Source organism: Coffea arabica, chromosome 1c (genome assembly GCF_036785885.1).
Source record: "Coffea arabica cultivar ET-39 chromosome 1c, Coffea Arabica ET-39 HiFi, whole genome shotgun sequence".
NCBI lineage: Eukaryota > Viridiplantae > Streptophyta > Magnoliopsida > Gentianales > Rubiaceae > Coffea > Coffea arabica.
Genome location: NC_092310.1, coordinates 51,194,838 through 51,211,275, shown reverse-complemented (window position 1 = coordinate 51,211,275; position 16,438 = coordinate 51,194,838). Strand labels below are relative to the sequence as shown.

Sequence of the window (16,438 nt, the reverse complement as noted above, 5' to 3'; positions counted from 1 at the left end):
TCATTTCAACTTGTTGGTGAATATTTTTTTTTACTTGAAAAACTAAAAAAAGAGTAGGTAAAAAATTTTCAGTGTGTTGTTTTTACCCCCACTGAAAATTTTTTCTGGCTCCGCCGCTGTTTGAATGTGTGTAAGTTGAAACTTTACTGCTGCAGTTGAATGCTGAATTGCTAATTCCAGCGTATGGTACACCATGTTGGTTTTACTTAAAAGATTGATATGGTAACCAAGAATTGGAAGTTAAATGCTACATTTCAGTAGTCTCACCAGAATTTGTCAAAGTGAAAAAGCACTGAAACGTTGCAAATCAACAAAACATTTTCTAAACCCAACACTTCGAGGAATTATTAGGCTCCATTTGGGATTATGGTGCGTTTGTATATATATATATATAGACGCTTTTAAGTACTAATAAAGACTTGTTAACAGATGATGTGAATCATCCTAATAGATAGATCGATAATGGATTGCAACATTGACCGAGCTCGAATTTGAGAGTCGTGCGTGTCAATACAAGTCGATAAATGGTCAATCATCCCGAAAAAGATTCCTTTCCTTTTACTGTAGATAGCAAGTGGATGAATAAATATGTAGCCCTAGGGACCATGTTAAAGCTCTGGAAAATGATCGTCCTTGGACCAAGTTAGTTTTTTCCAACTCTCCATTCAAATCTGAGTTTTCAGCAGCATGATCAAAAACATGAGCCAATGAGGAACCGATGTTCGATTTTTCGAGATAACCCCTACATAAACTAATGTAAGAGTACTGGAAATCCTCAAAAATTTTCCTCTCATTTCCAGCAGAAGTGTTAATAATTTAGACTCGGTCAGTTTTTAAAACTTCAAAGGTTGAGAATTTACTAGCTCAATTTATTCATATTTTAGCTTCATTGTCAGCAATATGAACAAGCCAAATGGCTATTCTTTTATCCGGAAAGAAAGGATTCTGATAAAATGTGTTGCTTTCATGAACAAAAAATAGTGTATATTCGAAACGTAGTCAGGATCTGGATCGACATTGTTGTTCTGATAAGATTTGGAGTGACAAAGTTGTTCCAATTCCTATAGGATTATAAGTACTAAACCTTTCCATCTTTTACGATGAATGTAGCAACTGTCAAAATTTTAGCGCCCCAATGTGACAAAACTCATGCCCGATACACACAAGAAGAGACCAATACAATGGTAATGGCCAAGGGCCGTTGTTCATAATACAAGCAACAATTGAGATTTTCTTCCGCACATCACTTCTTTAAATTTCGATCTTCCTAAACTTGAGGAGCTGAAGATTCAGAAACTTCTCCACAAATTTTCACGTTAGTTTAAAAGGGGTGACAGCACTTTCTTCCCTTCACCAATCACCTCGATGGTTGCATGAGCAACAATGAATGACCACCATTGGACCAACTTCTCATCGTAACCTAGTGTTTTATTTCTGTGAAGGAAGTATTTTCAATTATTTGGTCGCTGTGAAGTCGGTCAAGATTGGAAGGAGGAACATGTGCAAATAGACAAAGCATGCTTTGAGTCCCAATCCACATCCCCATCACCTTATGCAATTCTCCATCAGCATGGTAATAATTTTGGCGTGGATTCATGAACTATGAGCAGCAATGGCCCCTAATAATGCTGAACATTTACTGCATCCTTTGCCAAGTTGCATCACTGCTGGTACAGGGAACACGACGTTCTGTCATCATTTCATTGGTCCCATATGTCTTGGACCTAACCACGATCATGTCAACTTCACTGATTTACCATTTCAAGTGCCATGGTGAATTTGCAGAAAGGACTGCTCAAGTCTTGAAGGTTAGAAGACCATGTATGTTATCCATGATTGAACAAATCTACTAAGAAATTGTAAACCTGCCATCTGCAGGGTGGAGCTGCAGAAATTGTGGGAATTTAGCTGCTGCTGCAAACAGCAAGAGGTTCCATCCATACTGACTTGGTTCCAGAGTGAATGAATGTCTTGTCTCTTATGTCTAGACTGTTTAGGCGCTTATGATTCGCGTGCAATCTTGAATTATTCACATGTTTTTGCTTCTTAATATTTACAAGAAAGTTATTAAGCCTTCGTCTAAGTTCCAAGAACTCTATGGTATTTTCATTGTGTGGAAAAGAGATAATAATTGAGCGTTCGACAAGCCATACCTCCCAACAAGACAGGAACTGTATTCTGTCTTTGCTGATACCAAGCAAAATATCACATCATGTAAATATTGGGCCAATTACTTTACTACTTTTGCCATGTAACGAACCGAAAATGACAATCACTAGGGATAAGAAAAAAATTTTTCTCAAGGTAGTGCTTTTGGTTTGTACTACAAACGATATGCATCCAATTGAGGGACCCCAGAAAGAGATTATTGTGCCATTTGCTGCTGCCTCGACTAGGAAAAAGCATTACACATTAAACAACACCTAAAAGTCGAGCAAATAAAATTGCCATGGAAACCGGTGGACAACCCCAAAGGCACGAGTTTCAACAGCCTTCGCCTGTATACTTTCATGAAAGTAAGCTGTGAGCTAAAAGAAATAATAACTACAACAGCAATCAATGAAAAGAATGAGAATTCAAGAATGTTTCTGATTGCCTTACTTCGAAGTGAGGAGCTACAAAAGTACAAAGTTGAGTGAAACAGAAGTTCTCAATGAGCGACTGGCTCTACTCAAAATATTGGCCGCAGACATTACAAAATTGATTGTGTTTGTACAAAATGTCAAGAGTGAAAGGGATCAAGTTTCTACCAAAAAATAAAAAAGGCAGAGAGGGAATATCACGTTCTAAATTTGTATTGGTGTGTGGAAGGATAATATATTGTAGCATTGCTCTCCATAGTTTATCTCCTTAGCTAAGCCTTTTTGTTTGGGACAGTTTCTCCGGTGCGATCTAGTGACTGGAGTGCCTTGGCGATGTTTTTGTGCCACAACTCTCAAACTCGATTTTTTACCAACAGCTGGTGAAAAACGAACTACATTTGAAGTCTGTCCCTTTAACGGCAGCTCACGAAAGGGCAGCACAGGGGAAAAAGGAGTAGGTGTTTTCATCTCCAACTTCCCCTGCTTCCAAATTGAAAGTGACTGCTGCAGCTTGGACGGAGCCTGAGAAACACATAACACGGTCAGTGATCTGGATCAATTCTGTCCGTGATGAACAACAACATTGAAATAAGCTTAAAGCGGTATTCGAGAATATCAACAATGACATGAAAACTGATTTCCGTATCTCCCAATTGAAGTAACAAAACTGTTCGACTATGACTGATACCTGCTCGAGCTCGTACATCCAATCATTTGCAAATTCATGTAATTTTAGATCACCGAATTGTAGTTGACATAAATCGTTGGATCACCAAAAAAATTCAAAACTTGGGGAAAAAATAGAAATGCAAATGCAATGTGTTCAAATGGAAGAGGAACAGGGAATTTTTTGTTTCTGTATTTCACAAGCTTCAGGAACATGCTAAGCAATGTATGAATAAACCCTACTTTGAGCATGAATATTACTCGATTCAAAGTAATCCAAGAATGTGATGCAAGGGTTATTAAACTCACAGCAGAAAGAAGCCCAGAAACACCAAATGACAGGGAAGCAGCAGCAAATGGAGATTTTCCAGCTCCTTTTCCTTTCTGGTCATTTTCTTGTGAATCCTGATCCCCAACTGTACCAAAACTGGAAGAAGTTATATCTTCTTCGTTGTCCACCTCCTCCTCATCTTCCTCGTCCTCTTCCTCTTGTTTGGGTTTAATTGTCTCAACTTCTGTTGGTTCAGATGGTAAAATATCATCATCATCTTGCAACCCTAATTCAACTTTTTTCTCCTCCTCTTTCTGCATCCGCTTCAATTCCTCATCCATATCTTCAATGGCTTCTTTCAGACATATCTCAGCTTCTTTTAATTCAATCTCTTGTTGTAGTAGCTCAATTTTAGCTTCACTAGCTTTCTTCTGCTCCTCAGTCCATTTCTCCAGTTTGTCAAAAATTGGTTTACATGCATTCTCTATGGAGGTAATAAGACGCATAAAAAAGGATTCCTTTTTGACATTGACTTCTCGTCCATAGAACTCGTCAAATCCAAGGGGTAGGAATTCAGCCTTTTCTGGGTCAACATCTTCTCCTTCTTTGAGAGGAGGTTGCCAAAACAGTCGAATACCATGTTCCTCATCATCAATATAGTTGATAATCCTCCCAGTTGGTGTATGCAGGATAAGGGGATCTTCAGTATATATGAGTTTTGACGGATCCTCAGGATCAGGCTCAGGTTCTTTGTTAATCAAAATAAATTCTGGCTTCTCATCTAAGTGAAAGAAAACATACATTAACTAGCAAACCAGATGGACGGTTAACTCAGTAAGGAGACAAACTAGTGAACTGAACATAATCTGTATAGAAGAAAAACTAATATCCGTGCAGTGAAAAATATTCATTCGCCTCGATTAATTCAACAAGTATTTCCAAACTCCAAATCCAACAATACCTTTCCAATTCCTCCAACAAAAAATCAGCTATATTATTTTATAGCAAAAACCAAGCCTCGCATTAAAATAATGCAGAAAGCAAAACTTATAACTTGCTAGTTTTCCACATTTTGTTACTTAGCTTATTTTCCTAACTAACATCATAAATGAAAAGACAATTTCATTCTTATATCATAAGAAAGTTACACAGACGCTAATTGGGCTGATCAAAAATTATCTACCAGACAAATCTAGAACAGCTTAGAGAGTATCGAACTGCTAGCCAGTCCCAGAACATTAGGTAAATTCCAGTTATCTTCGCATCTCCTCTCCATTTCTCAAGTAACTGATGGGGAACCTTACTTGAATTTAGATAATTACATCGTGTTATCCAAATTCTATGCTTGACAACTTCTCCCCATTTTGTTACTCTGCTTGTTTTTCATCCTTACTGCTATAGCAAGACTTAATTAGATAAGTAAATGACAACTTTGTGACATCAGGGATCTATTCTGCTCCAAGTGCAACTGATTCACTGGTAAACTAGTGACCTGAGATGAATCAGTTTTCTGGTTCTATGAACAACCATGTTGAAAATATTAAGTACCGGATTCACCTTTCAGGCAAGTCCACACATATCCACACATGGTTCTTCAACATTCTCAGAAACAAAAATAGGGCTAAAACAAAGAACTCACCACCAATCAATCCACTAAGATAAAAATGTAAATATGGAATCAACACATTGTAGACCAGATAATAAATGTTTATCTGTTTTCAGAAACAAGCTCAGAGAATGAAATTGGAAACTGAAATAGTCAATGATTTTGCACAGTTAGAGCCTGTGCAGCATCATACTCATTTACCAGAAGAAAACAGTGAATGTGTTTAAATATGAGATTATTTCAAAAAAATTATTTGGAATAATAATGCGGTACTTTTTGTGACATGATGCATGTGAGATAAAAGAAATGGTTGAAAGTTGTATTTATGATGCAAGCAGCATAAGATTTGCAAAATTTTTCCCCAAATTATGCTATCTAAATGGACCCAATCTACTCAAAAGGGGATTGGAAAAGTCATACCCTTGGACCACCAATATTCAAGTTCAGCAGGCATAGGCAACCTCAGTGGCGCTTTATAGAATGAGTTCAGCCACATTTCCCTCTCTTCATCCACCTCATGCACATACATTTTCCAATAATCAGGAACCTGCCATCCAAAGGCAAATTTTAATTTTCTGGAAAGCTCTAGTACTGAATATTTGACTACTGATATGCATCATCCAGCTCACTTCATAAAACTGATTGATGAAGCCTGGTGCCATCCACACATCATCTTCTTCATATAAATAGGGATGTTGAGGATCACTATATGGACCTCTCTCTTCTCTAACCACTACAAAGGCAAAGCGAAGCATAAACTGTATAAGTAAAAAGCAAAAAGAAAAAATGAAGGTCAATGATGATATATTAAAATGGTTATCAGTAAACAAATGTATATAAGGTCAAAGCAGCTTTAAGAGAAAATAAAGGCAATTCACAAAATTTCCACTGTGTTGAATATTTATACTAGTATTGCTCATGATGGGTTAGTTAGCATTCAATTAGACGGGTTGGTTAGCATTTCATATCCGATCAACACCACTTCTCCTCTAGAACATTTCAAGCACAAAAAGTAATCTTCCAAAATTAGCCATATCACCTCCATACTGCAAAAAAAAAAAAAAAAAAAAAAAGGAGGACCAATAATGAAGGAAGCAAGAAGTACAACATACTTCCGTCAGGTTTATTGACAAACATCCTCGCTTTAGCCGCTGCTACTTCTGCTATGGCTGCATGCATCTGAAATATCATGGTGTAAGCAACATACAAACACCTGGAGTTAATATGTCGAGCAGATATGCATGTATATACATAAAAACTCACAGCTGATATATTGGTGTCACAACCATAAGTACCCTCCAATAGTTCTCCAAAATAAAAACGGCCCTGAAGTGAAGTTCACTGTCTATCAATAGATAATAACAGGTAAGATATGACAGTAGACACGAACATTCATAGTACACTGTCTTTACATGTTTACTACAATGATCAGAGAACTCAATACTTGAATATCAAGCACAATTACGTGCTGAAATATGCCTATTTGCATATGCAATTCAAAGAGAGAAACTCATAATTTATTGCGCACGCACAGACAGACACCCTCAGACAAACACAAAGATAATAACTTTCATGTAATTTTTCTAAGAATGCAATTGCTTAGTTTAAGAGATGCAAGAGATTAAGTGCCATGAAAAAAAAAGGAATAGAAGAACAGTCAAGTTCACGAAGAACCACATTCATGTACTTACAAATATTGTACGCTCATTAACTTCATATACACCGCAACCATGCATTCTACCATGTTTCCATTGACCAGCATAGCGGTACCGACCTTTCTCCCTGGGATCAAGATGAATCAATGTGATAACTTCCTCAGACACGAGAAGCCAACTCATACTACGTAAAAAATTAAACTTTGGCTGCCAGGTTGTATTTTTTTCTGCTCTATGGAAAAGAAAGAGTTACATTACCATAAACTGACTCTTTATTGAAATTGCACAACCAAACCAAAGAAAGAAAAACTCACGGTTTTGCTCCAAATTGTTTAACCCAATCATCTCTCTCATAAAAAGGGATTTCATAATTTCCACCAATTAATTTCATAGTATCCTCAACATCCATTTCAAACCATTTTTTGTCTTCTGGAGACATATAATCTCTTTTTATTATTTTCCCTTGTGCTCGCATCTTTGCTTCAAGCCTGCGAAACAGACAAGGCAGAACTGAAGACGGAATAAATGGCTACTTGCGCTCTGGTCGCAGCTTATAATAGAACTAGATAGGACTGAATTAGGAGCTTTAGAGAAACATGAGCATACCTGGACCCTGGCACAGGTTCTATACCAGGTATCTCAACTTCAACAACACCATGACCTTCCATGTTGTTCTGAAGCCATTCACCTTCATACCTGTAAGCAGAAACAGAAAATGTCTAAAAGATTTTCAAAGCATTACCCCATCCATCAAGCAAAGTGGACCATAAGAAGCAGAGTTACTATGGGATAAAGGTGTTACAATTACAACTAACAACAAAACCTGACTAGCTCATCCTCAGCAATGTAAACACCTTTGCCATGTGCTAAGTCATCCCATACAGTGCCTTCATACCTTGAATTAACAAAGAGGTCAGCATGGGCGAAATTTTTGGAGGAAATTAATTTAAAATAACAAACTGGCTTATAAACATTTTCGTCAAATTGTCTCTGGTCTCTGCATGTCAAAGCTTCTATGTCACTTCAAGTACAAAAGAAGAGACAAGAAAGAATAATTTCTAATCTTCCACATAGCATTACTTGATGTAATCTCCGCTTCACAAAGAAATATCACTCTCCAAGCTATATTCAAGCTAAAAGCCCAGAGCTTGTGGTCAATACTTAGGGTTAATAATAATTTGTCGTACAATTATTAAATAGTTCAGTTCGGTAAATCTTTAGATTGAGCACTGCTTGTGATGAGGAATTTTATAGTCTATTATCAAGGTTTTCCGCAAATTTTCATCAAACTCAGCTTTTTTCCTTTTTTTTATTTTTTAATTTTTAACGTGGTACTAAGCAGTAAGGAAAAAAAGGCAGGAAACTCTATAACACAAGTGATTTGGACCACCAGTAATTAATTAAGCGACGATTTCATTGAAGCTCACATGTTCTGAGCTCTGAATGCTGTAAAAGTTGCATCACCCTAGCATATGAACATAAAGCTTGGGGACAAGATAAATGCTTAAGCATATGAGGTGGTACTCAGTACTCAAGACCACACTCAGTTCAGTAGTTCCAACTTTCTTTAGTTCCCTGAACTACATGTAAACAAGCAATGGAAAACATGTTGCTTCAGCACTCCGTGATATCAAAATTCCAATAGATCCATCTTCTACCTTCTACCATAATGTACCAAATTAGCAGAAGTGATGGTGAACATAAAATCAAATGAAGAGTATGATCGATAAGTACTAAAATGCTGCCCAGCTGCCCATTCCAATTTCATGTCCTACTCTACTCACACGTCCTATACGTTAGGCCTATCACCATGAAGCCAAAAAACCATGATCGTCTCAGGTAAAGAATACACAACTAATGGCTTTACAAAGCCCAACTATATTCAACAATCAGAAAATACCCAAAGGAAACTTTACTTTCTTATGGAAATATCCAACACAATCCAATATCAAGAACATTTATAAAAATCAAACTTTCTATTACTAAGTTAATCAAAAACCAAGAAACGAAACAAGCAAGATATTACTAAAAGACTTCAAAAACCTTTTATCATTACTTAACGACTGCTACTAGTACTACTTACGAGCTGCCATCGGGGAAAATGTAGCTAACCCAAGTCAAGAACTCCTCAATTCTATCAAGCTCTTCAATAGCGGCCTTGGGATTGGAAATATCATAATGGTCATCAGGTATCACAGGAAAATGCTTCCTATAAGGCACGTAAAAGGGCGCAATTGGCGGGTCTCTTCCCTCGCTCACCATGTCCTTAATAGTTTCAATCTCATCTTCATCAGCCCAATTGGGGTCCCACCCCGGTTTGGTCATTTCCACAGGAGCATCAGCCCAAAGCTCCTTCAAGTCTTCCTCAGTCCAATTTTCTTTATCCTTGGGAAAATCGAAGAGGTCTTCGTGGTACACTATGTCTTCTTCCTCCTCTTTTTGCTGTCTTCTTAACCTCTTCGAATTCAAGACTTTCATGAACCTCTTAATGTTAGCTTCCGGAGTGTTGTTTTCTTCATCGTCTAAGTCTAAGTCGGCCTCCCCCGGGCGGGTGTATATTTCGGGTTCGGACTCGGAGTCCGAGTCAGAGGAGGATTCTTCCTCGGGTTCTTCTTCCTCTTCTGGCTCTTCTTCTGGGAATACGTCATCTGGGTTCGTGTCATTTCCGGGCTCTTGTGCTGAGTTTGGGTCGGGCATTGCTGCTGCTGCTGCTGCAAGAACTGAAGAAGATAAGGTGCAGACTGCAGAGTGAACAAACAATACGGCGTATTATATACAGGCGGGATAATGGGAATGCGAAGGTTGTGGAGGGTGATTTAGTAATTTTATAATGCGGATTTGAAAAAGAAACATGGAAATAAAAAGATGGCAATAATATGTTTTCCTATTATTCGAGAGAACTTTTGAGATTTTTTGGTCTATTCTTTTTTAGCTGACATAAGTCAATTTCAAAAAATTGTTCTAGTATTATAATATTTTAAAGTGCTTCTAAAGATGCAATTCAAATAAAGCAATGTTTTCCTCTTTTAATCATAGAGAATTAACCTTCTTCTTAATTCATATAAATAAATTAAATTAAGATTTTTTTGTTTGCGTATGTTAAGTGTTTGTACAAGTTTAATTAAGTAATTTCTTTTTAAATTAATCTTTTATACACTGACAATATATACACTTTTACCATTGCATGCATGATACATAATCTAAATTTAAATTTGAAATCTAAATTTTGCACATGTGTCGTGCATCCAATCGTGTGATAGTGTATATATTGTCAGTGTATATAAGATTTACTCTTTCTTTTTTTTTTTGATATGTATCCTTCATATTTGAATTTGACACGCTTTAATTAGACTGAAATTTTCTTTCTTTTTTTATTTTCTTGGAAATTATTAAATTAAAAACTATCTATGTACTAAATCTGACCCTTTTCGCTTGTTAAATAAATTCCATGCTTCTCTTGCTAAAATAATAATAACAATAATAATGGATCATGGACGAAGCATCTAACCAAACTTCCAAAGAAATGTATTTGGTGCTTTCTTGGTTCAAGATTCCTCATCTTTATTATCAGTTTTATGCGTGTCTGCATGCAAGTATTCATTCATTCGTGTTCTATTAAGAGAAGTCGTCCTGTCATAAGTAACAGAAAAACATTTTTTTTTAGGGTTAAAAAACAACATAAAAATACATGTGCAGAAAAAAGAATGATACGGATCCTGTTCTCCAAGCAGTCCTTATTGACAAGAATCTACAACAACCAATTGAATCGATTAGATCAAAAAAAGGACCTTCCGTTGTCAATAAACTTTGCTCCGGTCATAATTCTAGTCCAGTTACGCTTTTTTAATCAGTTTGTGAATCAAATTACTTTACATCGTACAAAGTTATCTTCAATCACTGGAGTCGGTTCAATGGTCAGGAGAGAGTTTTTAAAGTCTTTATCACTATCAAATTTAAAGATTTGAATTCTATGTCTAACAGTTGAACGTGGAAGAATAGGGGAAAAAAAAAAAGAGAGTACATTGGTACTTATGCATCCATCATTCGAGTGTGTCGTTGTCACAAAATTATTCTTCTCCTCTTAATTGTTGTTAAGACATGTTAACGGTACAACAGTGTCGCAAAACAAATCTACTTTAAGAGTTGAAAAGTTTCTCTAGGAAATCCCGTAAATGTAAGCTATTAATTACCGAAAACATTGGGCAATTTTATGAGTCAAATTAAAAAGAAGCATCAACGACATAAATAGGGATAAAAGCTGGGATTTTCGCACATTGGCTCTGAGTGAAATTTCTGATTTTTAAAAAAATAAATTTATCATGTTAAAAATCTACACATTTCTCTTCTTCGTTCCATTGCTAACCTTTACTTCTAAATCCAAATGCTCTCCTGGTTCTGTCTGATTCTTGAAAACAAATTCTACGATTACAAGATGTTACGACAACGACACAAAATAGAGACCCCGCATAAATCTGGTCACCTGAAACTGCCATAAATGCCAAGTTCTCTAGTCGTCTCTGCAAGAATTTCAGTACGATGACAAGAAAATCACACATGCTTATAGGACCTTGAAGAACATATATATATATATATATAGATTTCTAATAGTCTAAAATCACCATGCCAAAGCCCAGCTATATGGTATATGATTTCTTGAAAGTTTAATCCTTCCTTCAGTTTATATGGTTGGTGAATAACGTGATATATGCTCCTTCAAGACTTGTGATTTGCAATTCTGAGAGGACAGATGATCCACAGATGGACATATTTAACATTTATTACCTGGTAAAGGTCGGTGGGCAACCAGTTGCTGTGATCCTGGATTTCCACCTTCAAAAACACTACTGCCACGAAAACATTCTCAAATAAACAACTGCAGCAGCAAGTAAAAAGCACATATTGTAGTGAATCGATCAGTAAACTCAACAGGTGTGAGAAGCGGAAAGTGTAGAGCATAGAGGTTTTTCTTGGGACGCGCAGGTCGACTGATGAAAGACTGAATTGGTTAACCATGAAAACCTGTTCAAAGAATCAAAGTTGGATCGGTGTCGGTTAAACATATGTTCAGCTAATGCTATCCAATCCATGGGAAGGCAAAAATGAGGTTAATCCAAAAGGTAAGACTCCTCTAATCCTTGCAATTTAATTTACTCAAACCTGTATCCTGCAAGCTGGTGATCAAGACTACAAGTCCTAATTGTGCAATGCAAAAACTGGATGTACTTCTTGTAATCGCGCATTCATCACTGCCAAGTGCCAACAACATCATTCTCCAGGTTTTGACCTACAAGTTTGTGACAAAACCTACAAGTTAGCTACGACAAAACTATTACCTCCATAATTATACTTGTGCTGACAAATGTTTGGTGAAGATATGATGCTCATCATTGCATCGTACATGCATTTCCTTGGGTTTACCCTCCTAAGATGGACCTCCAGACTGCAACACATGGAACAATATTGTTATATATATTCAGATCTTTTACGCCTGAGGTTACGCTCCAGTTTCGTGTGCATGAAACTCTAATAAGCTTTTCAATTGCAATAACTGATGCAAAATTTTATCATCAATCGTTTATTCCCAACAACACTTTTGGGTTTTCAACTGCCTCTGTATCGATCATTTGTCCCGCTGCAAGTCAACAGAGGTGCAGTAATTAACATCAACTTCGACAAGACAATGGCATACAAGCGAACAGTAATGTCAATACATTTCTCATAAAAATGGTTAAAAGTTCCATCGAGATCAAGGAGTTCATAAGATTGCGGAATCGGGGAGAAATCTGATAAAACATAGTATTAAAACGAAGTGGCTCGCTAGCGGCATAAGGGCTCCTCGTTTTTGTAGCTTTTAATCGGGAGTTTATCCTATTAAGTTATTATACCTGCGGGGTACAGAAGCAAAGGCACGTTAGAGGTGCCCCAAGAAACCACTGGACGCAGATTGCATCGCCCCCATACTAGCAAAAGTTGCCAGTAAAAACTTCAGGAAAGTTTGAATTAGGCTGACCTATTTAGATGGCATCGCTCCCTAGACCCAAATCAACCAAATCCATTTGGGTTGCAGTAGTCATGACTCATGAGTCCTAAGCGTTAATAATTTTGGTTAATCTTGGTGAAAGTTTGAATTAGGCTAAACCATGCCAAACAAGCCAAAAAAAGGTTAAAAAAGAAGGACTTGCACGCATAATTCTCAAACTCATCACAGAGTTTCATCCTGATCCAGATTGCCAATCTTCATTATTGCATCCGAATGTTCTCGTGGTTATGTCAAGTTCTCGTTTTGAAACCAAATGGTACAACATGCTATAGCAACTCATCAAAATGAAAAAGGAGAGAGATGGAGAGTACAACAAAGATACAAGATCCAAAGGGAGGAGTCATGATCCACGCTTCATCATCCCACTCCAATTAGCCCAGTGCACAAACAGCAGCCCGCCATATATATTGCTGGCAAATCGCATGCCCACTGCAAAAGCCAGTGCAGCAAGTGGAACCTGCTTTGCTAGGGGTGATGCTTGAACCAATCGATCCAATCCCTTGACAATCTGAGAGCGGGAACCAGAAGAAAGTGGAAGGAGAACACCTGGTGACCAATGAGAATACTGAATTAAAGCATACGAATGCAGAGCAGCAACTCTTTGCAGGAGCAATTCAGAATGTGTCCTTTTCGGCTCGGAGTTTTATTCACAATGGTAGTCAATTGTGTGACATCACATGGTTGGTTGGATTAAACCAGAAAATCACATTTACCAAGCACCTAAAAAGTTCGATTTTTCATGCATCTAGATGGCCATCAATGAAAAATTTAGGAAAGGGAAACCGTTAACTAACAAGAAACACTGACAAGTAATAGAGAAGAATCACAGATATATGGGAGATTGAACTGCTCTGTTTGGGTTATAAATGACTAAATCATCATCAGAGATAAATATGCAGAGAAATGAATTTCTTAGGTTGAGTAGTAAGAGGTACCCTACCCCAGAGGGCAGCATTTTTAACTACGTAGGAAACAGGAATGCCCTCTTCTGACTTCTTGGTGTTCCTGCAACATCAAAGTAGAAATACCGCATAAATCTGTTGCAATTTGGAACAGCCATAATGCCCAAATTTCTAGTCATCTCACAGTCAGTTATATAACTTCTTAACAACTCAATTCTTCAGTTTGCCAGCTGCTTAAAGGGAAAGCATGGAGGTGGATATGAAGGTATTCTTTTAATAAATTCCTGACTGAGGAAAATGTGATTACATTGTAACAGCTTATTGGGTCCTCAAAACTTTGCTCCTTTAAGTTTATCGTTCAAAATCCAGATTCTAAGAGCAAGATGAATTATTTAGGTTCATTTAGGTTCTGCTAATGGCACTGAACAAGCTGAATTATTTGCGACATGAACCAAGTTCTTACTGTTTAGATTTTGAGTAAGAACCTCAGAATGAGTTCCAACGATGATGATAGTTTCTTTAACTCAGTATCCCCATACATAACAGTATAACAAGACCATCAAAAGCTTAAAACCACTTTGTTTCTTAGTGTAATATTAAGTGGTAAGAAGAGGTTGTCCAATTAGAATCTTTACCTATTACCAGTCATGACAAAATTAATTATGTTGTGACAAGTAAGCCCACAACCAAGTCCAACAGCGCCAAACAAGATACCCTGTATTAAGCATGAGAATTATGTAGTCAATGAAACAGAAATAGTAAACAAGAATCACACCCTGAGACTCCCATTAGGTATCACACAAGAACTAGGAGTGCAAGAATGCAATACAGAGAAATCTCCAACAACCAAGCTCGGCAAATATGAAGGGAAACAGTTTATATACAAAGATTTATGTAATAGGGGATGTGATCCTTTACTTCTTCTATTCTGCAATTCCTGAAAGTACTGACAGTCAATAGATACATGTAACATTTATTACCTTGTAAAAATAGGCAGCAACCTGTTGCTCCAAAGAAAAGTTGAATCCTGGACCTCCACCTTCAAATATACTATCATAAAAACATTCACAATTAAGGCCTTTAAATACTCCGTTGGAACAGCAAGCAACATGCACAGATTACACAAACTTAGCAAACTCAAAATGTCCAATAAGAGAAGAGGTTATGAACAAAGAGTTTTTTCTTGTGAGATTCAGGACAGATGCAACCTTATTGGAGTGAAATGGTCAGTAAATTTTAGTTGAAAACCTAATTAAAGAATCAATATTAGGGTCCATAAAAATTAAGATGTATTCAGTTAAATAGTTTCCACTGCTTCGGGGTGGCTTGGGGAAATATGAGGTTATGTATTTCTGTCATTGAATTGGAAAGGGAAAACTCCCTAATTCTGGTACTTGGATGTACTCTGCCATTTACTCATAAATGTATCCTGCAAACTGATAACTAAGCCTATAAATCCTGATTGTCCAATGCAGAAACTGGATTTACTTCTGCAGGACATCACCCAATCATCACTACCTAAGGCAACAACCTGCGGGATTTGACCTACAAGCTATGACAATAAATATTACCTCCATAACTACGTTAGTCATGACAAATATAAATCAATAATGCTCCTTCATATGTCATACATATAAGATGGACTCCAAACTGGAACATATGGAACACAATTATTCACATCTTTTATGCCTGCCAGTACATTCAAGTTTGTAAACATGAAACACTGAGCTTTTGAATCACTATAACTATGTTTCAATTCATTGATCACTGTTATCATCAGCAGTTCATCCCAACAATACTCTTGGTTCTCAACTACCCATTTACAGATTAAAAACGATGTTTCCATACAAGGCAACATGTACGTGATCATTATTACTGAGACAAGATAATAGAATCAAACAGTAGTAATGTCAATGTATATTGTTGGAATGTATGCCCTAAAACAATGTATTTGTTTTTATTTTATACATTCCTTATTATATGTTTTGTATTTTAATAACTTCTTATTTATCTGTTAAATATTAGATACAACCGATAAAGTCCTTATAATATTACTAATGTGATGATAGTCACAAGAGTTGGTGACTATGAGATATCAATCACATTTATAGTAATATTATTAAAATTTCCTAGTTTTTGTACTAATGAAATAGGACATCTTTAGTACGGTAAAACTAGTACACAGTTAGCCTCTAATTAATGTAATTAGTGGTTGTTCTCATCAACTATGGTATAAAGATACTTAGGCTAATGTGTAGATGATTTGAAAAGTACAAATGCATTGGAGTGATCCGTTTAGAGATCCCGTTAGGATATCTATCTAGTGCCAATGGTGTATCTCTAGTGAAAAATTGTGTAAGTGATCCTGCGACTTGAGATCACCATAGTATCTTGAGTGTGAATCGCTACATTTTGACTCTATTTACTTGTTACTCTTCGTGAGTACCTTAAGGTGTAGAAGTTGGATGTAGTGTGAAGCACGTAAAGAAAATGGGTGATCAAGATAGGATTTACCACTCTGATAGAAGGAGTTGATATCCGGATGGCCACTAGTGAGAAATTAACCCTAAAGTCGACTATTAGGTAAATTGAAGAATGTCTTCAATTTAACCTAATTAAGGGTAAATTTCGGGAACTGGAAAATTTAATTAGTCATCAAGGAATTGGCACTTATTCCTCATTCCTGACTGATTGGATATCTTTGGTGAAAGGATAA

General features: G+C 36.7%; 2 protein-coding genes across 2 annotated transcripts; both read right to left on the bottom strand.

Moving 5' to 3' along the window:
* Window positions 1–2,575: 2,575 nt before the first annotated feature.
* LOC113742107 (protein TIC 100-like) lies at window positions 2,576–9,534 on the bottom strand. The gene is made up of 11 exons (XM_072076254.1): window positions 8,864–9,534; window positions 7,604–7,675; window positions 7,387–7,476; window positions 7,095–7,268; window positions 6,817–6,907; window positions 6,389–6,451; window positions 6,238–6,304; window positions 5,755–5,858; window positions 5,546–5,672; window positions 3,558–4,300; window positions 2,576–3,104 (listed from the first exon to the last, which is right to left on the bottom strand). The coding sequence occupies exons 1-11, from the start codon at window positions 9,475–9,477 to the stop codon at window positions 2,787–2,789; spliced, it is 2,463 nt and encodes an 820-aa protein (XP_071932355.1). The 5' UTR covers window positions 9,478–9,534; the 3' UTR covers window positions 2,576–2,786.
* Window positions 9,535–12,970: 3,436 nt separating this feature from the next.
* LOC140005928 (protein RETICULATA, chloroplastic-like) lies at window positions 12,971–15,592 on the bottom strand. Its single transcript, XM_072047262.1, has 6 exons — window positions 15,354–15,592; window positions 15,117–15,212; window positions 14,703–14,772; window positions 14,358–14,437; window positions 13,761–13,825; window positions 12,971–13,366 (listed from the first exon to the last, which is right to left on the bottom strand). The coding sequence occupies exons 1-6, from the start codon at window positions 15,590–15,592 to the stop codon at window positions 13,161–13,163; spliced, it is 756 nt and encodes a 251-aa protein (XP_071903363.1). The 3' UTR covers window positions 12,971–13,160.
* Window positions 15,593–16,438: the final 846 nt, after the last annotated feature.